Genomic DNA, 25,435 nt, shown 5'->3' with positions numbered 1-25,435 from the left:
CCTGAGAGAATTCTTTTTATTCGAGCAAACAGAGAGGAGCAGAGCGTGCAAGGCTCTGCCTTCTGCCCAAGCCGCTCCGCACAGGCCGCCGCCCCTGATGCCTCGGTCCCAAGGCCAGCTAGTCCCTCTTGGGCAGCGGGGGCAGGAGGAACAGGGACATGGGCTGGGGGGCCCGTACAGAGCATCACTGGCCTCCCCCCCCCCCCCATGCTGAGCTGCCAACAGCCCAGATCCAGTCGAGGGGAGAGAGGAGGAACCTAAGATAACCCACCCTGAAAAACACCAAGAGGACCCCGGGTCTGCAGCCCAAGGCCTGGAGGAGCCCCGTCTCTCTGGCGACTTCTCAGAGCGGCAGAGCCGGGAGGTGGGGCCGGGCGCAGAGCAGACAATGACAGGAAGCCCGGAGGAAGCAGAGTGCCCTCGGCGTGCTGAGCGGAGGAGGGAGTCCCAGGTGCTTCTCAAAAAGCGGCCTTTGTCCATCCAACAGGAAAACGGCGCGGGAAGCAGGCAGACACCGCTCCGGGGTCCACACTCTGCGTGGCCTGGCCTGGGCAGTGTCACCTCTCCAACTTCCTGCCAAGCGTGCCCAGCACATGTGTGCACACAGGCGGGCACACGCAGGCACACGTGCCACCGTCTCTGCACACGTGCACGCCTGTCTGGCCATGCGGCTCACCTCTCCTTCACATGGTTCTGTGCCCCCGCACCCCCACCGCTGGCCCCGTCCGTGCTGCCCCCACCGTGGCCCCCGCCACTGCACAGCACCTCCGTGAGGTCGTCCATGACGGCGGTCTCTTTGGGATCCAGCAGGTTGAACTCCCTGGCGAAGAGGATGAAGTGGATGTAGAGGGTGTTCAAGTGTCCGTGCAGCTCGAGCGCCAGGGTCTCCTTGAAGTGGGACGAGTAGATGTGGGCCAGCACGTGGAACAGGTACCTGCAGATCTTCTTCACCAGGGACTCGAAGGAGCTGGGGAACTCTCGGCCTGCGGACAGGGCCGTGTCACCCTGGCCCTGCTCCCCACAGTGCCCCTCCTGCCCCCTGGAGCCCTCACCAGGCAGGCAGGACCACCCCCAGCAGCCCTCACTGAGCAGCCACCAGCACACACTCGAGTGACTTGTCCCCGGGGCCCAGCCCCCGAGAGCTGGACCTCCCGGGCCACCTCTGCGACCAGAGGTCAGAGACCCGCCACATGCCGCCCAACCTGAACTGGGCCCTGGGGTCCTGCATGCTTCCCTCTACGTGGCCTGGACCCAGGGGAGGCCCTGGGGATGTCCTGCCAGCCAGGTTGAGGCCCTGGAAGCTCAGGATTGCCCAGAGCCCGCCAAGCCCTGTCCGGCTGGACACACCCACGCTGCTGCTAGAGGCCCACAGGTCCCAGAGCCTGGGGTGGAGGGCATCTTGACCCAGGGTGGCAGACGCCAGGTCAGGCAGCTGCCTGCTCCTCATTTGCGGCCACGCCCACCCGACTCCGAGGGGCACTGCTGAGAGACCTACCATACTTTGTGGGGAACACGTCCTCGTCCGTCACCAGCTTCTGCACCGAGCTCATGACAAAGTCGACGTACTGGGGGGCAGTGCACTTGACCTTCTTCCCTCGCTCGTCATACCAGTAGTACTGTCTGTGGGGACAGAGGCTGGTCACGGGCCACCCCAGCCACAAAGCCGCCCTGGTCCAGGGGTGAGGGGCCTGCTGCAGTCCGGAGGTGGCACCAGGTGGGTGGCCACCATTGGTGGAGGTGTGGCAGGCACCCAGGCTTCTCCTCCGAGCCCCTGAGGACACACCTGTGGGACCGGCAGCGGTGTCTGAGAAGGGGCTGACTGTACCGGTCTGACAGAGTCCAGGAAGGAGGACCCCGTCCTCGCACACCTCCCGCCGCACTTGCTGCAGAGCCACTTCGGTCCCACTCTGTGGCCTCCTGCCAGCTCACCCCACCCTGCCCGGCCCCACCCCCCCTTGGGCTGTGCCTCACAGTGGCTAGCTGGGGACTGAGGACACCTCAGCCACCCTCATGCTCTTCCCCAAAAACAAGGAAGAGAGAGCCGGTGCCATGTGACCTTGTTCCCACGTGATCTGGCCCTGAGCCGGGACACAGTGGGACCAGGAGAGCAGGACTCAGGGGCTGAGAGCCAGCTTAGCCAGCACAGTCGATATGCAGCGTGATGCAGGGCGGTGTGCTCGGGGCCGCAGAGAGGAGCTCCTGGCCTCCTCCTTGGCCACCAGCCTCTTGTCGCACGAGTCCGCATCCCTCACTCCTGCTCTGGAGGCTGGGGGCAAGCCCGGGCCACATGGTGGCTCTCCTTCCCACCCTGCACTGAGCTAAGGCAGTGCTGCCAGGGGCTGCTTGCTGAGGACACACAGGACACGAGCTCCCGGGGAGAGCGACTAGCACAGGCCTGTCAGGGCCTCCCTCCCTGTGCAGTGCAGGAGCCCAAGGAGGGGCCTCTACTTGAGGACAGCCAGCGGGAGAAGGAGTGCCTGCAGCTTCTCAGGGCTTGCTGTCTTAGGAACTCCATCGGGCGTGTCCTGTCCCTAGGAATTGGGCCTGTTAGCCTCAGGCCAGCTCCTGGCACCCACGCCCCAGCACGGTCCACATGGTCATGTCCCTGCCCTGGCCGGGCTCTCTTCCCGTTTCCCTGCCAGGCCCTGGGCCCCGTGAGAACAGGAGAGCAGTGCTGAGGAAGGCCCCGTGCCACCGGGAGACCTCACAGGGACCGTGGGAGGGTCTGAGAGGTAGGAGTGCAGCCGCAGGGTCATGGCCCCACAGCCCACCGAGTTTCCAGGGCCAGGCGGCACTCACGTATTGCACACGGCCATGGTCTGGCACGCCTCCCCCGTGCAGAACTCCGAGATAGTGCTGTACTGCAGGTTGACGTGGTGGAAGAACGTGGTGGCTGCAGGAGGAGAGAAGAGCAGGCGTGAGCTCTGCCAGCTCGCACGAGGCCACTGCCCAGTGTAGTGCTCTGTGCTTGGAGCTGGGACGGCCAGCACTTCTCACAGACCAGAGACAAACGCCCCGTGTGGAGCACCAGCCTTGGGGGCAGCCACCAGCCACCGCCAGACAGGCAGCAAATACCAGGCAGGGCGGAGGCTGGTGGCCATCGGGCCTGAGCCCCCCCACAATGGTGGGCAAACTTCCCACCTCATTGCGGGCCACAACCCCTGCTTTTACACACCACAGCTGGAATGGGGCACCGCCTGGGCACTGATTAAACAGAAGCCCACTCCACCCACCACGCTTCAAAGGAGAGCCAGTCCGCTGCAGAATCCTACCATGTGTGCAGGGCGCCCTCGTGTGGCATTCTATGAGCCTGAGCCCCAGGCCTGCTCAGGGCCCACACCGAGGCCCCTCAGTGCACTGCAGGGCTGGCCACCCCATGCCTCAGCGTCCAGTCCTCCTTTTTGGTGAGTGACAGCCAGGCCACTGGCTACATGGGCAGCACACCCTCTGCAGACAGAGCTCTGGGGATCCCCAAGGACCCGGAGGGTGGCCACCTGCACTGCCTCCCTGCCAGCTGCAGCCACTGTGGCTCCCAGCCCAGCAGCCCCCGCCCGCCGTCCCTACGCACTGTTGCTGGCCAGCCACTCGTTGAGGTCGATCTCTCGGGGCAGCACCACCAGCTCCCTGAACTCGCAGTCGGTGATCCTGGACTTGGCGTACTCCGGCTCCAGGTACACCTTCTTCTCCTCGGCCGCAGGCTTCTTCCCGTTGGGCTTTGCCTTGGACTTCCTGCCGAGAAAAGGAGCAAAAGGAGCACCGTCACCGCCCGGCAAGTGCCGGCATGGACTCCAGAACCCCAGGAGACAGCCCGTGGGGCACCAAAGAGGCTTCCTAGAGATGCCGTGGGGTTTCTGCTCCCACTGGCACCACGTGCCGTCCCCAGCCATCGTCTGGCCAGCAGAGCCGTCTGGCCACTGCAGGGGAGAGGGGGACACAGACACACAAGCCGGCAGCCTGGCATCAAGGGCTGAACCTGGAACTCTAGGCTCTCCCCCACATGGGACGCCACAGCCCGCAGCCAGCCTGGCCCACGCCAAGGGCCTGGCGCCCAAGGCGGGACCGACAAGCAGGACACAGGGTCGGGCATCACTCACCCTGACCCATGAACAGTCCCACAGGCAGGTGGGTGGTGGGCAGGCGTCCTGCACATCTGACCCGACGGCCCCCTCCTGAGCACTGTTGTTGCCGACACCCCAGCCCCATCCTCACGGGCTGCAGGCTCACCCGCATGACCCCTGTCCCACTTGCCGCTGCTCCCTCGAGGGCAGGGAAAGGTTTCCAGGGAGAGGAAGGTATCAGCCAAAAGCTACAGAAATCTGCAGAAATGGCCATTTCTCACTAAAGTTTCTTCTTATTTAGGAAAACAGTTCTTTCCACAAAAATGTGCAATCATTTAACACAGAACAGGCGTGTGTGGCTATTTTTACATGAATAAATCCATATTTCTAACATGTCTTGTTTCCATCTGAATAGTGAACATCAGCGGCTAAACACCACGCACCAACGCTCGCTGTGCTGAGGGGCTGCATCCCCTCCTCGGTGGAGGCCGTGGCCCAGAACCAGCCTCCTGCCCCTGCCCCAGGCCAGAGCCGGCCACGGTCCCTGCAGCTGAGGCGGCCAACGAGGTGGCGTGTCCCCAAGAAGGAAAACTGCCCCAGGAGCGCTGGAGCCGCAGCTGGAGACGCCGCCCAGGCTGGGTTAGACCCAGGTCGCTGAGTCTGTCACACACTGGAGCCCATGGGCAGGACGTTGGGAGGGTCCCCCTGCGCACAGGACCCCCTCCTCGGCCCTGCCTCCTGCAATCCAGGAGGGCCGTGTGGTCGGGTGCTGGCCCAGCCCCAGCAGCCCACTCTCTCGGGTCCTCAGACCTGCAGGAGAAGCCAACTGCTCTCTCCTGGCCCCTGTCGCTGTCCCCATAGCTCGGCCCTGGGGCCTCGGCGGCCCTCCCCTACGCCCCAGGCAAGGCCCACATGGGGGGGGGAGGGGAGCAGCTGGCTGTGGGGTCAGCTCCCTGACCTTACCCTTTTTTTGTTCTGTTTTGAAAAGTTGCTGGTGGTTTATTTGAGAAACAGGAAGAAAAAATGCTCCGTGAACGCCAGGGAAATGTTTTCCCTCCGGCTTCTCACAGGAGATCTTCGCCTTAAAAGGCGACGTGTGCTGGCCTCTGGGGCAGGGCCTGAGTGGCCAGTGCCAGGGGGCCACCGGGTTCTGGGGACAACGGGACAGACCCAGACCTGGGGCCCTGACCCTGCCTGGGTGGGCCAGCTGGAGTGCAAGCACGGATGCCACACACTCTCAGGGGGCACTCAGGGGTCCCCGTGGGGGCGAACTGTTCACTGCGGACACATGTGCACAGAACTTCTCAGCGCCCCACAGCCTCGGCACAGGCAGGGAGGCTCCGTCTCCTCCAGGTCAGAGCCACAGAGAGAGACCAGGCCCCAGGAAGGGCTGAGAGCACCGGGGGCTCTGCTGATGCCTGGAGACACTCACTGGGAGTGGGTGGGTAGGGGGCCATGCCACTCCTTGCCTGCAGCCCTTCTCCTGACCCTGGGCCCTGCTCCCAAGTGATGCCCCACTGTCAGAAAGCCAAAACTGACCAGGAAGGTCCCGGTGCCTTCAGCCCCAGCAGGTGGGACATGCCTGCAGGACACACCTTGCACCAGCGCCAGCCTCCGCACCGGCTGTGCACCATGTCCAGCGCCTGGACCAGGCTGCTCTGCCCTCCCCCACACTCACGCACACTGGCCTACGGCCACCGCAGGGCTGGTGCACACAGCCTGGGCCTCCGAGTCTGGTGACCACGGTGTGGGGACGGGGAGAGGTGGGGGCCCAGGCCGTGGAGCTGGCTGCTTGACCTACTTCCACGCTTTGCTACTTAGGAGCCGTGTCACCTAGTGATTCACGAACATGCCTGAGCACTAGCCTGGAGTGGCCGTTACAGGAGCGGCCACAACCAGCCACTGCCACCATCATGGGCATCACACAGGCCTGCACGCTTCCTGTCCACGAGACCCATCCAATGTCACAGCCCCCAGGCCATCTGTGCTGAGCTAAAAACCATGTCCCTGCTGGACCCACTGGAGGTGGCGTGGGGCTGCTCCCCATTGGCTAAGAAAGGAGTCTGGCTCTAGGAACATGGCCACACGCAGGAGATGCCCCACCTACCCGCACAGAGCACTGGTGGGATGGCACCAGCTGAAGGGACACACCGAGTGCCAAGCGCCAGCCCTGCCCCACAGCCCAGGGGACGCGGCCCTAGGCACCTGGCTGCCATGGTCCCACCCTCTGAGGAGCATCAAGTAAGTTCCAGGTTTTGAAAATGGGATGAATCTTCAAGGCATCAGTCAGGTGGCGAGGGCTGGTAGTCCCCAGGTACAGGGAGAATGCACTCCCCTCTTTTTCTAGGGCCCCCCTCAGCCTGCTGTGCATGCATTGTCGCTCCCTCGCGGGTGCTGGGATAGCTCAGGCCATCGCTAGGAGAGGGATGCAGGCAGGTCTGGAAGGGGCGCCCGTGGGAAGTCAGAGAAGGGTAGAGATCTTGAGAGCAGGAAAGACCAGAGGGGGCTGTGTCTGGAGACAGAGGGACGTGGGAACTGGAAGGTCTGGGGTAGGGAGCAGGGTTACAGGAACCTAGGGTACGTGAGCAGTGGGCCCAGTGCTCAGGTGCTGGGAGGCCCCACAGAAACTGCTCCATGGACAGGGGTGCTGTTGGTAGTCTGAGAAGGGGAGCCACTGAGAGGGTGGCCAGCAGGACCCCACCCTGAGCCTCAGCCAACACTCCTCACTCCAGGCTACCTCAGGGCAGGGGTGCAGACATGAGAAAGAGCTGTCTGGGGGGCAGTGTGCAGGCGGGGGCAGGGGCAGCTATGTCCCTGGCGGAGACACAGGCATGCTCCTGCCAAGCTCCTCCCTAGGGCACTGCGGGAAGCAGGGACTCAGCCCCCACCCTGGCCAGAGCTGTGGGGTTACCCTGTCACCCCTGACAACCAGGCACAGACATGCAGGGGGCGCTGGCACCGGGGCTATCCACCTTCCAGGGACACCTCACCCCCAAGTTTTTGATACAGGGCCCTGGGGTGGGGCCTGAACTGTCCTGAACCTTGGAGCTTCCCAGCCTGACTGTTCCCTCAGGTCCCAACTAGCCTGGCGCCACTGCACCCCTTCGGGCACAGAGCCTGGGAGACGCCACGGGACCCCTGTCCGGTCCCGCCAGACCTCCACAGTCAGACCTCCACAAGCTGAGGCGGCCGGACTGTTTCTCCTGGTTCGCGGTCAGCACCCCAAACAAAGGGGACTTTCATAAGCTAATGCCCTACCAGGAGGGAGACTGCCCGCAGGCAGCCAGCGGAAGGTAGGGCAGGAGCTGCGCACACTGCTGGCCCCAAATTGCCGCAACCGTGTGGCCACTGTGCTGTGGCCACGGGTTCCGCTCTGACTCTCTGCCTGTGAAATAAGCGTCTCTCCCTTCAACACCGAGCCCAGGTGTCACCTTCGCCTGGAGTCTTCCCAGGCCCCAGCGAGCACGAACTCGGCCCCAGCCCCGCGAGAGCTCACCGGGACCTCTGGGGTCCCACGCGCAGCTCAGACCATGGGTCTGCCCTGTCTACCGTGGCCAGCCCTTTTCCATCGTGCACACCGGTGTGCACACAACCACAGTGCACACAGGCGTGCACACACGTGGTCGCCTACGCTGTCCGAGACAGTCACTTTCCCGATGGGAACCAACGACCTGGAGAGTGCCGCCAACTTGCTCACGTTTCCAAATCCCCTGGGGAGCTGACCTGCTGCAGCAGGGGGAGGTGGACACCAGAGGTGCCCAGAGACGCCGGAGGCACGGACCTCACAGGTTCTAGAACTCGCGGTCACTCCACCAAGACCACCCATCAGACCTGTCCCACACCCAGACCCCCACCACAGCCTGCTACTCACTCAGTTACAGACAGAACTGGGAAAGCGAGACACTTCCACTTGACAGAGGACCCAACTACCATCACCTGAAGGAAAGCAGGCTTGAGCTCAAATGTGACACATCCCAAGGGACGGTTGCTCCTGACCCCGGGGCCCTCCAGCACCGTCCCTGACACCCAAGGGCCTCTCTGCTCCTAGCGGGGGCTAAGCCGTGGCCCTCGGGCCCCCCATGCACACGCACACGCACACTCACACTGGGCCAGGAAAGGTGCTACCCATGTGGGGGCACTGGAGGCCCTGCTGTAGAAGAGGTGCAAATGATCGTGGCCAGCCGGCCACAGCCCAGGTCAGTTCTCCAGATACGGCTCCTCATGGACAGGCTCCAATCACCTGCCTGGAGACAACAGGCCACACACGCCCGTGGCGAAGCCTGTCCCGCGGGCTCGGAGGGGACGAGGCAGGACCGCTGTGGCCAGAAAGACTCACCAGCAGGCCCTTCTCACCTCCCAAATGCAGGCGCCCCTTCCTTGCTGGGGCAAACTCCCGCCCTCGAGCAGCAGGAGGCAGACATTTAGGGGAACCCACTGCAAACCAAGTTCCTGACCAAGTCCTAGGGGCAACAGACAACTGCCGCCTGACCCAGGGCGGGGACCAGGGGTCGTCTGACCAGCACCCCGTGCCCAGTGTTCACCTGAGCACTCTGCCGACGGCCTGAAGCACCATTTTGCAGCTGAGTCCAGTCTTGGGGGGCTGGCTGAGCAGAGCCCGGTCTGCGGGGAGGCTGCTGTGGTCCCCCAGCATGCTGGGGCAGCGCGGAGGTGCAGAGGGAAGTGGGAGCCCCGGCACCAACGTCGCTCCCTCCCTGGGCAGTCTGCCTGGGAGCAGGCGACACCAGCCAATGAGGACGCACAGGGGAAAGGAGGGCTCTGGCCTGGCAGACACACAGCTGCTCCTTTCACAGGCCAGGCCAGCCCGCCTGGTTAGATGAGGGCGTGTCTCAGTCGACTTTTCAAAGTGGCGCCTTGCGGGCGGTGCTGTATGGGGAGGGCAGAGCCCCAGGGAAGAACACGTCAGCCAGGCCCTGGCACCTCGAGGCCCTTCTGACACAGCTGGGAGAGCTCTTCTGAGAGCAGGCGGCAGCTCTGCCCTGACCTCCTGGGCTGACAGCACCCCTCGCCTGAGCCCAGCCTCTGCGGCTGCAGACACACCTGACACCCGCAGAGTGGCGCAGCCAGAGGCAGGAGGAAGACAAGGCTGGCAGGCTTTGGGGCATCCAGACCAGGCGTGAGCTGCCCAGGGCCTTCCAGTGGGGGGAGAGGCCGTGCGGCCACGCCTTCCTGACAGCTGCCTGCAGGTGGGAGAGCAGGAAGCACCGAAACCCCGAATGGCTGACCACAGGGGCAGAGACAGCTCGTAGTCCACAAAGATCACTGAGAGGCCCCACCTAGCAAGGAGCCCCATGCTCACATCCCCACCCACCTCAGCCCTGCCCTCCACCCACCTCTCCCTCCCCAAGGCCGCCGCATCCCAAAAAGGGCCCCTCCCATCTTCTCACCTGTCCAGGTTCAACCCACCTCGGCACTGTGGCAACTCCAAAGCCACAGTGAGGACAGAACAACAGGCAGTGCAGAAAGGCTGCCTCTGCCCTGGGGACACCACGGGGACTAGGGCAAAAGGCCCCTCTGCCCCTACAGCCACCCAGATTGCCCGGGGACAGACATCAACGGGCCAGCCACAGCACCAGGCAGCTGGGGTAACAGCACTGAGGGGTGCTTCTAGGCTCACCGTGTCCCATCCCTGCCCTGTCCTAGAGCCAGCTACCTCCGCCTGGTTTCTTCCCTGGAGAAAACAGCCCGAGACTGCGCGGTGCCCACGCCGCTGCGGGCCTCTCCACTGCCAGCACAGAGCCGTGTGCACGCCTGTCCACTTTAGTCCCAATGACACGGCGTCTGCGTGCAGATCACGCTGCACAGGAGTCCCTTCCGACGACCCTACTCTGGCCCCTCACCCATGGGTCACTGCGACCTCCCCCGGGCTCGTCTGTAACCAGCCGGACATCAGAAAGCGCAGAAATACAGTGACATGCAGAGAGAGGTGAACAGAGGCACAGAGCTCTGAGAATCGGGAGCGAGAGCTCCTGAACAACGGGGGAGCTACCAGAAACTCAAAGGGACACACGGGGGACCTGAGGCTGAGAGGGACTCTCATCCCCACTTGTGCGATGATGGAGCAACAGACACAGGCCCAGACCGCTGCCGCCTCCAACTGCAAATGGTGAAATAGACAAAGCAACTGCAGACGCTGGCCAGCATGCTGGTGCACAGGAGGCTGGTGAGGAGCAAGCACACAGCTGGGCTGCGGACAGGATGGAGCTGCCCCAATAAGGGACTCTGCCCCTGTGGACAGAGCCACCCAACCCTCGGGCCAACCACGTGGCTGAGGGTGTACAGAGCCTCGCAAACAACAGCTCCAAGGAGCCGGGCGCTCAAGCAGCCTTCCAGAGGTCGTGAGGGCAGGAAGACAGCACGCTCCCACCCAGAGCCCCACTGCAGGCTCCGTGGGGGAGCAGACCTGCAGCAGCCCCAGAGGAAAGGTATCTCTAGACCAGCCCTCAGAAAGCTTTTGCTGAACCAACAGCAAATGAACAGCCTGCTGGAACCACGATCACGCTCCTCATCGGAGAACCTTCAACAGCACAGCCACCCCACAGCTAACACAAGAAATGTGCATATCAGGTGAGGAAACAGAAAAATGCAACATAACCAGGAAAACAGAAACAGACCCAGACATGACAAAGATGCTAAAGGTAAAAACGACCTTAAAATAACAAAAATTAATATATTCAACGATTCAAGGACTTAAAGGATGAATACAATGACTGAAAAGATTAGAGTTCTCAAAAAGATATAGAAATTACAAAAATACAAGCAGAAAGTTTTAGAACTGAAGATTACAATACCTGGAATGTAATTTTCTGGGATAGACCTAACAGCAGATTAAACAATGCAAAGAAAAGATTACAACAAAAATGTAACATAAATTTGTACAAGCCCTGGACAGGTGGCTCAGTTGGCTTGAGTGTCGACCCATACACCAAAAGGTTTTGGGTTCGATCCTCAGTCAGGGCACATGCAGGAGGCAACTGATCATGTTTCTCTCTCACATTGATTTTTTTTTCTCTCTCTCTCCCTTTTCCTCTAAAATCAATGAAATTAAAAAAAATATATACTTGGGTGAGGATTTTATTTTATTTTTTTATTTTTTTTTAATATATTTTATTGATTTTTTACAGAGAGGAAGAGAGAGGGATAGAGAGTTAGAAACATCGATGAGAGAGAAACATCGATCAGCTGCCTCTTGCACACCCCCTACTGGGGATGTGCCCGCAACCAAGGTACATGCCCTTGACCGGAATCGAACCCGGGACCCCTGAGTCCGCAGGCCGACGCTCTATCCACTGAGCCAAACCGGTTTCGGCTTGGGTGAGGATTTTAAAAAAATTTGTAGAATGCAGCTAAAGTTGGACTTGGGAACATTTATAACCATTAATGATTATGTTAAAAGAGAAGGCTTAAAATCAATAATATATACAACCACCTTAAGAAACTGGAAAAACGAAGTACATATTAAACCCAAAGAAAGTAGAGGAAATAAAGATGATAAAAATCTATGTCACAGGAAATGGACAAATGAAGAATTAAATTAAACACAGTTACCTTTGAAAAGTTTAAGAAAATTGATAAATTATCCAACTAGACTGATAGAAAAGGGGGAGATGCAACCAGTATTAGAAATGAAAGACATCATTACAGACCCCACAGGCACTGAGAGGGTAACAAGGACTATAGTGAACAGCTTTATGCCAACAGAAAATGTAGATGAAACAGACAACTTGTTGCACAAACACAAGTTACCAAAACCGATACAAGAAGAAATTAAAAACTTGACTTCATATAATTAAAACCCTTTCTACAAGGAAATGTTAGGTGTAGGTGGCTTTAAGGGTGAATTCTACCAGGTCCATAAAGAACAAATAATACAGCCCTAGCCGGTTTGGTTCAGTACATAGAGCATCAGCCTGAGAACTGAAAGGTTCCAGATTCAATTCCAGTCAAGGCACATGACTAGGTTGCAGTCTCGGTCCCCAGTGTGGGGCGTGTAGGAGGCAGCCAATCAATGATTCTCTCCCATCATTGATGCTTCTATCTCTCTCTCCCTCTCCCTTCCTCTCTGAAATTAATAAAAATGTATTTTTTTAAATGAAGAAGAAATAATACCATTCTTACACATGCTCTTTCAGAGAACAGAGGGGGAAACAATATCCAACTAATCCAATTAGACAAAAATCAGGCAAGAACACACAAGACAAGTTACAGAGCAACATCTTCCAGGAACACAGATGTAAAACTGAGAGTATTAGTATAACTGAATCCAGCCTATGCATATACGTGTGTGAGTGCGTGTACATGTAGGTGTGTGTGTAACTGCTGGGCAGAGGTGCTCCTTTATTCCTAAGCCCTCCTCCCTCAACTCCCCAGCTCCTGACCACCGCACTGGGCTCAGCCCCCACCCGCCATGCCCACCTGCTCCTCCTCCAGACTGTCTTGTTCTATTCTCTCAGGTTCTGCTCATGGTCAGCATTGGCTGCTGTGCTCACTCCACTTCTGGCATACACACAGCCTGGCACATGCCTTACCATCACCATGCCAGGGAGTCATGTCCGGAATGTCGCCCAGTGTGCTGACAGCTGCATCCCAGCACCCACAACCATCCCGGGAATGTGTGGGACCCCCGTGCCATCTGATTCATGACTCTGTTGAACACGGTCGGCTTCCCGGAGCTCCTTGCTAGACCATCAGACAAGGCCTGGTGGCTCGCCCTTTACCTGCACAACTGCCTGCTTGGCAGCCCTCCGCTCATGCTGCGCTAGCTTCATCCTACGGTTTGTCTGACCTGCCACACAAATAAGAGGAAGCGCTCGCGGGGTGTGTGTCCAAGGAGACAGACGGGGCAGGGGTGGTCTGGGCCGTGGGGACGCTGACTGGAATCACTGGCAGAGGGACTGAAACAGCCTCCTGAGGCCAGAGGTCCCACCTCACATGGTCCAGTGGGACAGAGAAGGAGCGACCCCGGCCATCTCGGCACCACCCCTGCAGGTCAGCCACCAGGGTGACCATGAAACAAGGCTCAGTGTGGGTCTGGCCACGAGACCCAAACCTGGTGTGTCCCAAGCTGGGTAGAAAGGGTTACCTGCTCCCCTGAGACCTCACTGGGCTGGGAGCCCTGTGAGTGTGAGGAGGCAGGACAGAAAGGACTGGCCACCTGGAATCCCCAGCTCCTGGGCCTCATCACCCCACCCATTCCCCTTCGCCTCTGCTGCCCAGGGTGACACCACGGGCGGGTGTGACACCTTGTCTGGATCAGTGTACAGAACTGCTCCCCCCGCACACTCCGACTACTCTCCAGGTGTTTGCACCCTTGAACCTCAACTTCCAAAGGCCAGCATGCGCTGCCTCCCTCCCAACCCAACAGCAGAGGAGGGATCAGGAAAGGCAAAGGCCCCCAGCGCACCTGCCCCCACAGCCGACAGTGCCTCACACCAGAGACGCCCATGCACTGCTCGCCCCGAGGAACAGAGGAGCGGTGACAGCCCTGCCTGTCCAAGACACGCCTTGGCACCGGTGTGGGCAGGGCCAGGTCTGCCGGGTGAGGCAGAGACACAGACATAGGGTGGGGCTCATCCTGTTCATCTCACACACTCACCTGACAGCTCTGTACAACCAGGCCCCGAAGGTGAGGGAAGACCCTCTGGGTGGCAGGCCAAGGGGTAAAGCTGAAGGCCAAGTGCCCACTGAAGCCCAGCTATGGAAACGCCGGGACACTGGAGCCCGTGGAAACGGAAGGAGGGCGGCCACAAACCCCGGGGCCAGGGTGTTAGGTCACAGAAGGCAGAGAAACACCCATGTACCCCATATACCACCTAAACCGTCTGTTTCAAGTTCAAGTCAAGGCACAATTCAAGCGATTACAGTGCCTGTTGGAGCTGCTGGGTCATCCCACCTGACCCCCAGCTACCGCTGGCCGAGGGGCAGGGTACCTAGGCCATGGGGCAGCCACCTCTGGCAAGTATCCTCTCTGACCCTGCACTGCATCTGCCGAACAAGGGCCCACCAGCCTTGGGCACTGACAAGGTGGCTGAGACCCCTGAGTAAACAGCACCCTGTTTAATGCACCAGAGCCCCGTGCTGGAGAGGCAGAGCCCTCTGCCCGCCCAGGGCACAGGCCTGGACAGAGGCTGGTGCTCACTGCTCTGTGGTGAGGTCACCTGGGCTCAGAAAAGCCAGTGGACTCATGGCAGGGGACAGGTGACACTGTGTCTCTTCCCTCCCCTGGCTGTCACCAGCCAAGCAGGCACCGAGCCCAGGCAGCCAGGTCCAGGCTGCCTACGAAAGGGCAACGTGGGTCCTGCCAAGTCACTCCGCCCTCCCTGTGGTATAAAAGCCTCGGCTGCAGGATTTAGCCCAGGCTCAGTGCACAGGAAGGCGGCTCAGCCACAGGGAGGGAGCAGTGACTGGAGCAGCCACTGGCAGACCCAGGGGAGCCTGGGAGAGGCAGGAGACCATGGCCTCCAGCACCCAGAGCTGTCCCTCACTCCTATGGACCTGGCAACCTGCTGGTCCTCCAGAAACACTGGGAATATTTTTTCCAAAAAAACACACACACTGAAATCTAAGAAAAAAACAGCCTAGCCTGGGAAAATGCCAGGGAGAGATGGCAGTGCCCTCACTGTGGAAGGGCAGTGGAAATGTTCCCAGAGAGGGAGGGAATCCTGAGTGGCACAGGCTGAGGGCCCAACGGGCGGAGAAAGACTTCCCACCCCTGGTCACCCTGCAGACCCACAGGGAGGGGCCGTTCCTTCCCTGAGCCCAGGGCCCCAGGCTATCCCCTCACAGCAGATCCACCCCAGGAAGGCCACCATCCCGGGGACAACGCAGGGAAGTGCAGACTGGAGGTGCCCCATGCCTGTGAGCACACACGGGCCCATGGAACCTGGTCTGCCTGGGCTGCAGCTCAGCGAGGGCGAGGGTCAAAACCCACCATGGGGCTCTGTCCCCGAGAGCCCGAGAGCTTTGCTGTAGCCACCCTGCCAGCCGGGCCTCATCTACTTCCCTTCCTGCGGTACCACGGGCTGGGCAGGGTGTGTCCCTGGTTTTTTATGGAGGAATGACACCCAGCAGGTCACAGGCAGAGAGATGGGGGTGGCCGTGCTGGGAGAAGGACCCTGGTCCTCCTCCTGGATGCCCTGGCAGCCAAGGTGAAAGGGCACATTCCCCTCTAATTGGAAACGCGTTTTCTCTTTGGAATGAGAGGGGAGGCATAAGATGTGGGTGTGCCCGAAAGGGAGAGGAATGCCGATGCCACGGTCCATACTTCAGATTCCCTACTTCAGATTCCCGAGGGGAGACCCAGAGAAGCACGGGGAGGAGACGCTCAGCACGGAGCAGGGGCCAGGGACAGAGGGCTGGGCAGGAGCCAGGACCGGCCCTGGTGTCTTCCCAGGGACCAGAAGGCAGGCCGCAGCCTTGTTTCTTCATGACGGGGTGTTCAGCACTGGCAGGGCGACCAGCAGGGGGACTCCCCCGCACCACAGTCCCCTCCCTCTCCCTGCAGCACTGGTCCCCTCAAATGTTTCCCGAAAGAGGTTCCTAGGAAGGGGTTTCCAGGAGGAAAGGGGTCATGGGAAGAATGGGGTTCCCAGGAAGACGGGGTCACAGGAAGTGCTCTCTCCCGGACTGCACTGAGGAGGGTTCCCCCACAGCATCCTGAGGACCGTGTCTACCTGGTGTCTGAAACGTCACAGCTGTGACCCCAGGCCCTTCACATGGGAGCCTGTTCCACCTGAACTCGCTGCCTGCGGATTCGGAAAACTGCAGAGTTCCTTTAACTCGTCCCTCTGCTTCCGGCTCCTGCTGGCCCCACGTGGCCGCAACTCCGCACGGACACATGGATGCTCTGCACCTCCCCTGCTCGCCAGGTGCCCACGCCAGGCTGATCGACTTGCTGAGAAGTGCACCCATTTCCCTCGTCCTTTAGTCAGGATTTCGGTTTGCTGTGGCCTCTCATTGCCTTGCGTTCTCATTCGTTCTCTGGCTGCTCTTCTTGTGGGGGCTGCGCAGTCCTGGCGTCTCTGAGGAGAGTGACCACAGCGGTTTCTGTTGTTCAGCCTGCGCCCTTTTCTGCTGGCCTTGTCTTATGCAGGTTTTCCTCAAAACACCCGGGGAGCCCGCCACCCACTCCTGTTTCACAGTGGGCACTAAGAGCACCCTGGCAGCTCCAGGGCAGGGGGGCTCTCGGGGGCGTCACTGGGCGCCATCTGGCTCGCTGGCAGCACACGGAGGACGACCCCTCCACTCTCAGTTCTGGGGGCCCTTCTCTTGGGTTGGTCAGACTCCCATTCTTCTGCCTGGAGAGAAGACCTCAACGCTGGGGTCTGGGACCAGAGTGGCTGTGGGACATCAACATGCTGGCTGTGGGACGTCCTTGATGCTTGAAGGTGGCCCCTCGGGGCAGACAGCAGGGGTGGGGGTGACCACTGCTGCTTCTCCAGCTCACCCCTTCGCGGCTCCTGGGTCCTACCATGTGGAGCTGGTGGAGGCCTCTCAGCGGCCCCTGCTGGCCTGGGCTCACCTTTCCCAAATCCACAGTCCATCAGCTTCCCAACATCCAAACCTGTTTGTGCTGTCCCCCATCCTGTGCTTCTGTGGGTTCTACCTCCCAGAATTCCCTTTGCTCTCATTTCAGTGGGGTTGGGAGGGAGCAAGTCCAATTACAAGGCCAGTCCACTCGGTTCCGGCAGCAGGTCCATGTGCGATACAGGATGTGGGCAGACAGCCCAGCTCCCTTCCCGGCAGCACCGGCATCTCCAGCACACAACGGGGCCACTGGCATCAACAGGAGCTCTGCTCACTGAGGGCAGGGCCTCCCACCCGGCTCAGGACCGCTCACTGAGGAGGGTCCAGCCCTGCCTGGACGTCACTGCGCTGGATGGCAGGGCTGGACGGTACCCTGACAGCCTCTCCCGAAAGGCTCAGCCCCACCCACTTCCTGCCAGTATCACAGGATGACCCTCCATGTAGGTCCTAGCCCCACGCCACCACCCAGTCAGAAAGCCATGGCCTTGACCCAACCCTGAGGGTCAGTGTCCAAGGCCATGACTGTACCCAGGTCCCAGCCCAAGGCTTCCGAACAAACACCACTGTCTCCCTGGGGGTGCTGAGAGGCCAAGAACAAGCACAAATCTGTCCTCCACTGGACCCTCAACACATTGCTAACTGATCCTCATCGCTGCCCAGAAGGGGGTCTCTGACCTGCCAGGATGCACGCAACACCTCGTGTTGGGGGTCCCCACCATCGCTACCCATGCCCACCCCCACGTGAGACTCCAACACCACTCAGAGGTTTGTGTGGCTCAGGAAGGTCCCGATCTGCTGGAGTCACAGGCATGTCCCTGATCCTGAGGGACACTGGCCCCAAGGTGTGGTGGGGGGGGAGGGCATTCACGTTGGTGGAATGTATCACACGTTTTGGCCTGGGCAGCGGGGGTGCGCCCCTGAGGTTTCACTTTGCAGTTACACGTGCACAGGTGCCTGAGGTGGGCCTGGCCAGTCCAGCCCTCAGCAGGCCTCGGTCTGTCCCTGTGAAGCCAATCTTGCTACTCTCACCCTGCCCTGACCCCTCACCCCTCCGGCTCCCAGCAGCCCACGGTGGCATTTGTGGATGACATGGTACCTGTTCCACACTCATGTGGTCTGGTACAGACCTGCTGCTCCCCACCACTGTGGTCACCTGCCCCAGAACCTCAGCCTTCCTGCGTGGTCGACAGCGCCCCCTGGTGGACTGTCTATCTACTTGCACTGCCAGGGACCTGTCTTCCCTGGTAACAGGACAGGGGAATCAAGGTGACTCTTTAAGTCCTGGAGTCTGGACAGCTACCGGCTCCTGCAGAGAGCCCTCGAAAGTTCCCCCATGGCCAGCCTGGTCTGAACACCCTTAGCCTCTGGGAACCATGTCTGGAGGTCCTAAAGGCAGCAGTGAGATGGGGGCATTCGGACACACCCCAGAGGCGAGTGGGATAGTGGACTTGAAGCAGAGAGCAGCTCACCGATACAGCCTCAGGCCCCTGGCCAGCTACCGGCCTCTTGGCCTCAATTTCCTGCCTACAAATGGGACGCTGACCTCCAGTTCAGTGTCCTAAGTGAGCAGAGGAACCCATCACCAGCTCCCGGATGCCCTGGGCACTCAAGGTCTGCTGCCCAAGAGCAGGGCGCCTGGGCCGCCAGGAGCAGCCCCTCGGGAAAGCCGAATCTCCTGCTGTGCAGTGACAAGGCCAGTGCACACAGACAGCACCAAGCACTGCTGTTTCCAGGGCCCCATGACATCGGACTACGCCACCCTGTCTCCCTAGCGCCTCTGCACGGCGAGTGGAGCTGAGGAGCGAGGAAGAAAAGTCCTTTCTCAGCTGTGACCAGGTGACTCTAAACAGCATCTGGAGAATGCCAGGAGCAGCCTGAAGAGGAAAACTCACAGAAAGTAATAGAGATCACAAACAGGCTCACCCCACGAACAGCGAAACACTGGTGACAGACAGCAGAGCCCTTGAAAACTGGCAGCCCCGCCAAAGCAGGCCCTTGGCCACCCAGCAGGCACAAGCTAACAGAAAGTATGTGACAAAATGTATCAACGAGGGGAGGGCCACCTGACTCCCCTGGTAAAAAAACAAGCAACAGACACATGCCCATGGCCCCTGCTACACTGTTTCCAGCCACCACACATGGAAACAACCTAAGTCCGCCAGGTTACAGTCCCACTGGCTGGCTCCCAACCACCAGCTGGGAAGAGGCCACAGCAGGTCTCAGCAAGACCCAGAACAGGGAACAAAGACACAAACACCGGAGAGAACTCTCTTCTTGTCCAGGTCTAGGGGGTGGAGAAGGAGACGGGACACTGGCATCTCACCTTCCAACAGTAGAAGGTGACACGGGTATCACTTTACCTTGCGTCTCTTTACACAGTGAAGAAAGGCATGCCGTCCAACAAGGCCCGGACCCCAGTGTTGGGACCACCTCGCAGAGCACAGCGTGCTCCCCTGCCTCTGGTGGCTTATTCTCAGTGTGGTCCCCGAGTCCAATGAGAAAATGCAAACAACACCAGGGGAAGAGCAGGGTGCCCAGGAGCCCTGAGGGGCGCTGACCCAACAAGCCACAGGCTTCTGCCCTTCAGAGAGAACCCTCAGGAAAGCTCGAGGTCCTCTCAGGCCGGTCTACATCCCACACGGCAGCGTTATTACCTTTCAGCTAAAACTCTTCTCATTTCCTCACGAGCCCTTCTTTGTCCCACTGGTACTCAGCAGTGTGTCTCCTAGCTCCTAAATACAGATGGTCTCTGTGGCTGAGCTCTGGTTGGTTCACTCTGGCCAAGAACATGCTCCGGAGGGTTTCCGTTGGCTGAAATCGGCAGAGGTTCTGGTCAGTAGATGTTCCGAGTGCTTAGAGGGTGTGCAGTCTGCCGTTGGTGGGCACTCTATTCTCTGCATTAGGTCAAATATGTGCCCCGTGGTTTTCGAGTCTCTGCTGCTGGCACATGTGGTCAGGGGACCGCTACACTGAGCCTCTGTGATGTGCCCCTCCCGCCACTGCAAGAGTGCAGGGCAGGTGGGTGGGTTCAGTCCCAACACCTTTCTGGGCCCCAGGCCAGTTCCACATCCTCCCAAGGGCTGTTTTTTTCAGGCTGAATAACTTCCATTGTGTATACAGACCACGTTTTCTTTATCACCGTCCACAGACACTTAGACTGTGTCCCTGTCTGGGCTGTTGAAAATAATGCTGGAATGAACATGGGAGTGCAGATAGCTCTTCAAGATAATGATTTTGTTTGGATAGAGATCCAGTAGTGAGACTGCGGGATCATAAGGGAGTACTTTCCTGAATTTTTTTGAGGACTCTCCACACCGTTCTCTACAGTGGCTGCACCAAATGTACATCTCCACCAACAGTGTGTGGGGCTCCTGTTCTCCACGGCCTCACCAGCACTTGCCTCCCGCCTTCCCAATGAGGCCTCCTAACTGGAGCCTGCGGGGCTGTGCTCTCTGCAGCTGCTCCCAGCTTTGTGTTTAGCCTGGCGGTGCAGGTGTGGGGTGAGGACTCGGCCACGACACGTCCCCAGTCGCCTGTTGGTGCTCTCTGCAGCATGGGGGAGGCGGCAGTGCCCCTAACAGAACCATCTCAGGAGAGAGCAGACACTGCTGCCTTCCTGGGGACAGTTCAGACCTCAGGGACCAGTAAACCACCAGTGCTCCTCCCTCCCTAAAACATGAGTCCAATGAGAAGGAGGCAGTAAAGGAGGAGAAACTAGCACAAAGCACCCAGAGGAAGCAGAGCTCCCCCATGGCCACTGCCCGCTCCTCAGTCCTGTGCAGAAAGTCGGCATGCAGCACGGGGGGCCGACAGCTGCCAGTCAGCCTGGAGGAGGCCGTGAAGACAACTAGGGTACCTCAAGACGAGACACTTATTTTTACATGAATTATAAGTGCCAGGAACTCACAGCAGAATTCAGGGAGTCCAGCATTTCTTCAGCCAAAAAGGTAGGAGGCCATCCCAGTAGGAACACAGCTTTAATGACAAAACGTTTCTGAGCCCCGCAGAGACATCCCAGAGGACGGCCTCTCTGCTCTGACTGAAAACGTAGGAGCCAATGTCAGCACAGCCCCATGCCCACGGCACCACCAGCCCAAGCCCCAGCCAGCAGCAGCCCTGTGCACGCAGCCACCTGCTTCTCGAAGTCCAGGCAGGGTGGCAGCAGGGACAGCCTGCATGGTGACAACTTGACCACAGGACACACGCCCCGTGTCCTCGGTGCCTCCTCGCTCTGGGGCTTCAGCACATCAGTGTCCCTGACACTAGCAAACCTGACTGCAACGACGACGCTACCATGACCAGGGCCTCCGAGAAGCCACGTCAGCCCCCCGCCCCACTGCACGCAGGGCTGGGAGTCCTCCCCAGAGCTGGGTGACAAGACTCAAGGAACTGTGACTCCCAGGACGGCCTGACACATAGGGCATACCAGTTGGGCACCCCTGCCTCCTGTCAGTGCCCCTCCCAGGACGAGGGCCTGCAGGGCAGACGCCCACTGCCGGCATTCGTGTGGTGGCTGCCACAGGCAGGCTCAGGGTGCAGCGTGCACTCCTGTCCCCCGCCACAGATGAGCCTCACAACGTCGCACTAAGTGACCCAGCCACAGAAGACCACAGGTGTGGTTCACCTACACATAATGGCCAGAACAGACACATCCACAGACAGAGAGAAAACGAGTGGTTTCAGGGACGGGGCGGGGGTAGGGGTGGAGTGGGGAGGGACTGCTGACGGACATCGGATTTCTTCTGGGGTGAAGGCAACGTTCTCAAATTAAACTGTGGTGATGGTTACCCAACTCTGTAATTTCACTAAAAATTACTTAATTGTATGCTGGAAACAAGTACACTTTATGGTATGTAAATTATACCTCAATGAGGTTGTTACAAAAATAGCCTAGAGACTGGGGCAAGCTCAGTCGATCCCCTCATAATCAGGCTCAGTGGCCAGCTACTAGCAACACCTGCCCAGGAGGCAACGTGCGACAGCCACTCAGTCCCTGAGATACAGGCAGGCAGGCTCCACCCAGGACAGGACTCCTGCAGGCAGAGCCACAGGCCAGAACGCCTTGCGGCTCGGCTCAGCAAAGACGGTCAACTGGCCGAGAGCTCCCAGGGCCATGCACTCAGCACTGCATCTCCTTGTGGTAGGTTTATCTCCTTGGCCAGAGCCAGGAAGCTCTGACTGACACCTCACCCCACCACACCTCAACTGCTGCTTGGAGGAGCAGGGCGTGGCTGTGTCAAGGTGTCCGCAGCCCCAGGAAGGGGGAAGAGGGCTCCTGGGGTGTGCTTGCTACCCCTAGCTTTGGGTCTCAGCCGGAGGGTGGGTTGTCCCTGCAAACAACACCCTGTGGGCCCCACCCAGGACCAGGGGTAAGGCGCCCAGGTTTGCCCCCCCCCCCCTTCAGAAAAGAGAGGAAGTACATTTCCTCTTCTGTATGTCCAGAACTTGGAAGCTTCTGCATTGTGCTTTCTGTTGGTAAAATTTACACTGCACTTTTCTCGTCCGCTCATGCCCACGGCTGCCAGTTAAGGATAAGACACAAGTTTTCCCCAGACGCTGCCGCAGACCTCGTTGAATCTGACATGGCTCCCACAGCCGCTCCTGGGGCTGCTTCCTTCCCAGGGGCCAGGCTGCCACCTTGCCATCAGCTTCCCAGGGTGGAGACAGCCAGGGACTGAAGAGGCAGACCACACAAGAGCGGTGACCCTTTGCAAGTTAGAAAAAGAAAGTGCTACACCTACTGCAACAGCCAGCTCAAGGCCAAGAACAGGAAACGCACAGTGACACAGATGCACGCAAGCCACACACCAAGAAGCTCCTCTCTGAGTCAGGACGGCAGATTCCAGAGGCAAGCTGCAACGTGCGGCGTGGTTTCTGGCTTCCGAGCAGGTTTCCTGAGGGACCTCCCTTCCCTCAGACGCAGCCGGGAGAGCTGAAGATAAGGCCGCCCCATTACTCAGCACAGGCTTTCCAGTGACAAAAGCCACACTGGTATGACAGTGGTCACAGCCGGAGGGATCATTAGCGCTACATTAGTGGAGTCCATACTTTGTCACCTGAGATGAACTGATGCAAAGAAACTCTTTCTTAGAAAAACAGAATAAACAGCATTTAAAACACAAAGAGAAAACTATATTGCAAACTACATGGCTGACACTGAATGGTGTGAATTAATAAAAATAGCAAGGAAGTATAAAAAAACACATTTCCTGACATCTCCCAGGCTGAAACCCAGTTGAAGAATTGATGGCCAGCTCAAGCCCCAGTGCTGAGCGCACAAAAGGCGTGCAACGGGTGCAAGCGCCACTGGCTGGCTGTCCTCGCTGGAGTGGAGGGACCGGGTAAGTGAGAAGTGGACCCCAGTGGGAGACATCTTCAGGGCTCTGCTACTCACCCACTCTGTGGCTTAGTCTAGGCCTCGCATCGTCCTATTTTCCAGGAGCTGCTCAATAAACATATTGGAGGGAAAGAGGGGCACCGGGGCCTGCGGCTCCAGCATCCTTGGACACCACATTGAAAACAAGCTCTCGAGGAAGATCAGTACTTGACAAATGAGGTTATACCCCTTTTTAAAATAGTGGGAGGGAGTCCTAGTTAAGGATTATGGAAGAATTCGTGGTTTATAATGTCCAATAAGCAACCCACTGAATTTAAGAACACATGCACAAAGATAACAAACCACCAATGCCCTCTCCCCACATCTCAGTGTCCTTCTGGAACTGCCTATTGCACAGCCAGGCAGAGCGGACGCTCCTTCCCTTCCCAGGGGCCCATGGAAGCAGCAGCTCCAAGCCTCGTCCCTTTCAGATCTGTCTTCCTCTAGTCCAGCACCTGGACCAGCCACCCCAGAAGGGGGCCCAGGAGATGGGTGCTCCGAGGGCCTTACACAGATGACTGCCTGGGTGCCAAAGGTCTTGGCAAGGACCTCAAGAACCAGTCCCTTCTAAGCCTAACTGTGGTTAGTTTCTGGATAGTCACAGCGGTGACAGCGGAGTCCACAAAGCACAGGCGTCTGTCCAGTTAAATGACTGTCTGCTGGTCAGTTTCCAGGCCCTGGAGTACCTGCTTCCTATGAACACAAGCACGCCATCTTCACAGAGAAGGGGCAAAATACCAAAATGCCAGCAGCTGCTTCCTCAGCAACTCAGCCGATCAGGCTGGTCCTTCCCACACAGGCTGTGAGTGTACTCGGCTGAAACAGGCTTACTTGGAGGCCAGGTTGCCCCCAATACAGTCCCTCCCAAAAAATGCAGAAAGCGAGTGTGTGCAATTCAAAACAAGGCAAACACAGCCGTTAGCCTTCAAAGGCCTCCTACAAAACACCTCTGGTAGGAATGGCCAGCGCACAGCAATGCCAAACACTGTGTCAGTGCTCTTCTCTAGCTCCACGGCTCACCCTCCCCCAAAGCCATCCGGCAAGCACTACAACTTCTATTTCACAGGAGGAGGTCAGGAGAGGTATGTGACCACCTAAAGTCACACAGCTAGCAGCAGCAGGGCCGAGTAGCAGTGCTGCCTCCCCAAGAAGCCAAGTGAGCCGGCCACACCAAGGCTGGTCCCCCAGCATCACCCACACGCTGCCCTGACCCCTGCACTCTGGCTCCCCACCTACCCCCACCACACTTGGCACTTCTCTCTGGCCTCTCAATTCATCCCTCAAGTTGCTTGTCCCCTCCCCCCCCCCCCAACCGGGATACCCCTTTCCTAGACTACACACAACCTGCAGGCAAAGGTGGATGAATCTAACCCATCGCCTTGGTTATCCAACAGCACCCTCCACTCTGCCCTATACCCGGCAAGGGGAAACAAAGACCTTTCCCCTCCTTTCCCGGACTTCAGTGTCCAGACAAGCCTTTCCATGAGCCGGAGGCCAACAGCAACAGCTCCCCCACCTCCAGCCCCAGCCCCAGCCCCAGCCCCAGCCCCTGAGTAAGGAACCTGCCTCCGGAGAAGTGCTAGTAAAATCAGAGCTAAAGACAGATGGAGCAGTGCCTCCCCTTCTTGGTCCTCAAAAAGTAAACGGTTAGAACAATCACTTTAGCCATTGAACTTTTTGGAGACGGTGTGACATTTTACCTCGTTTCTCTCATTTCCAGCTAAACACAAAAGCAAACTGGAGGGGAAGCCCAGCCCGCTGCTCCCAGCCCCACGCTTCCTTCCTACTCCACCCGTGGCCCGTATCCGCCGATCGCAGCGCGGCGTGCGCCTCGCCCACCGCACCCTCTCCACCCCCCCAGCCTCGCCCGGCTCGCCCTCCTCCCGAGTCCGGCTGACGGGTCAAGTTGGGCTGCTTTGCTTCGTTTTCCTCGATTTTAAGGAGCTGCTCTCTGTCGGTGCTGAAGTGATTTCTTCCAAAAGCAAGTTCCCCTCAGCGACCGGCGAGAGCAGCACCCGGTCCGACCTCCCCGGGCGCCCGACACCCAGCGGCGAGGTGTGGCCGGCCTGCCCTGGGCCGGCTCGCGGGGCGAGGCGGGCAGCGCGGGCTCCGGTCCTGCTCATGCCGAGCCAGCTCCGCTCCCGGTCCCGATCCCCCGCGTCCGGCCCCGCCGCAGCGGCTCCCAGGCTCGCGCCCCGCCACGCGCCCCGGCCGGTCACTGGCCCGGCGCCCCGGTCCCCAGTCCAGTACCCACGGAGCCGCCCCTGCCGGCCCAGCCCGCTCCACCCGCACCGGATGCCCTTGACCGGCGATGCCCGCGGCGCGCCCCGAGTTCCCTCCCGCGGGCCCGGCCCTCCCGCCCGGCCGCCCCACTCACCCCATGAGCCAGTCCATGGCTGCGCGGGACCCGCCGCGCCCGCCGCCCGACACGCTCGGCCCTCAGCCCGCGGCGGCCGGA

At 59.4% G+C, this 25,435-nt stretch overlaps 1 protein-coding gene across 3 annotated transcripts; it reads right to left on the bottom strand.

The window, feature by feature from the left end:
- Nucleotides 1–25,435, bottom strand: MOB2 (MOB kinase activator 2). 3 transcript variants are annotated; one of them, XM_054725561.1, is made up of 5 exons: nucleotides 25,355–25,435; nucleotides 3,569–3,729; nucleotides 2,800–2,893; nucleotides 1,496–1,620; nucleotides 1–983 (listed from the first exon to the last, which is right to left on the bottom strand). In XM_054725561.1, the coding sequence occupies exons 1-5, from the start codon at nucleotides 25,369–25,371 to the stop codon at nucleotides 673–675; spliced, it is 708 nt and encodes a 235-aa protein (XP_054581536.1). In that variant the 5' UTR covers nucleotides 25,372–25,435; the 3' UTR covers nucleotides 1–672. The 3 variants fall into 3 exon arrangements, with proteins under 3 accessions (XP_054581536.1, XP_054581535.1, XP_008158485.1); XM_054725560.1 differs by lacking the exon at nucleotides 25,355–25,435 and adding an exon at nucleotides 19,256–19,374; XM_008160263.3 differs by lacking the exon at nucleotides 25,355–25,435 and adding an exon at nucleotides 8,600–8,731.

This window comes from Eptesicus fuscus, chromosome 13 (assembly GCF_027574615.1).
Source record: "Eptesicus fuscus isolate TK198812 chromosome 13, DD_ASM_mEF_20220401, whole genome shotgun sequence".
Lineage (NCBI taxonomy): Eukaryota > Metazoa > Chordata > Mammalia > Chiroptera > Vespertilionidae > Eptesicus > Eptesicus fuscus.
Note: the sequence above shows the minus strand (reverse complement) of the source record. Positions and strands in the feature narration are given on the sequence as shown.

Excerpts from the sequence above, each read along its gene's own strand:
- MOB2 (XM_008160263.3), bottom strand. The coding sequence starts at position 8,709 with ATGCTGGGGGACCACAGCAGCCTCCCCGCAGACCGGGCTCTGCTCAGC. Across the intron at positions 3,730-8,599 it reads GCCGTCGGCAGAGTGCTCAG|GAAGTCCAAGGCAAAGCCCA; the intron begins GTGAACACTGGG and ends TTTTCTCGGCAG. Across the intron at positions 984-1,495 it reads CGTGTTCCCCACAAAGTATG|GCCGAGAGTTCCCCAGCTCC; the intron begins GTAGGTCTCTCA and ends CCCTGTCCGCAG.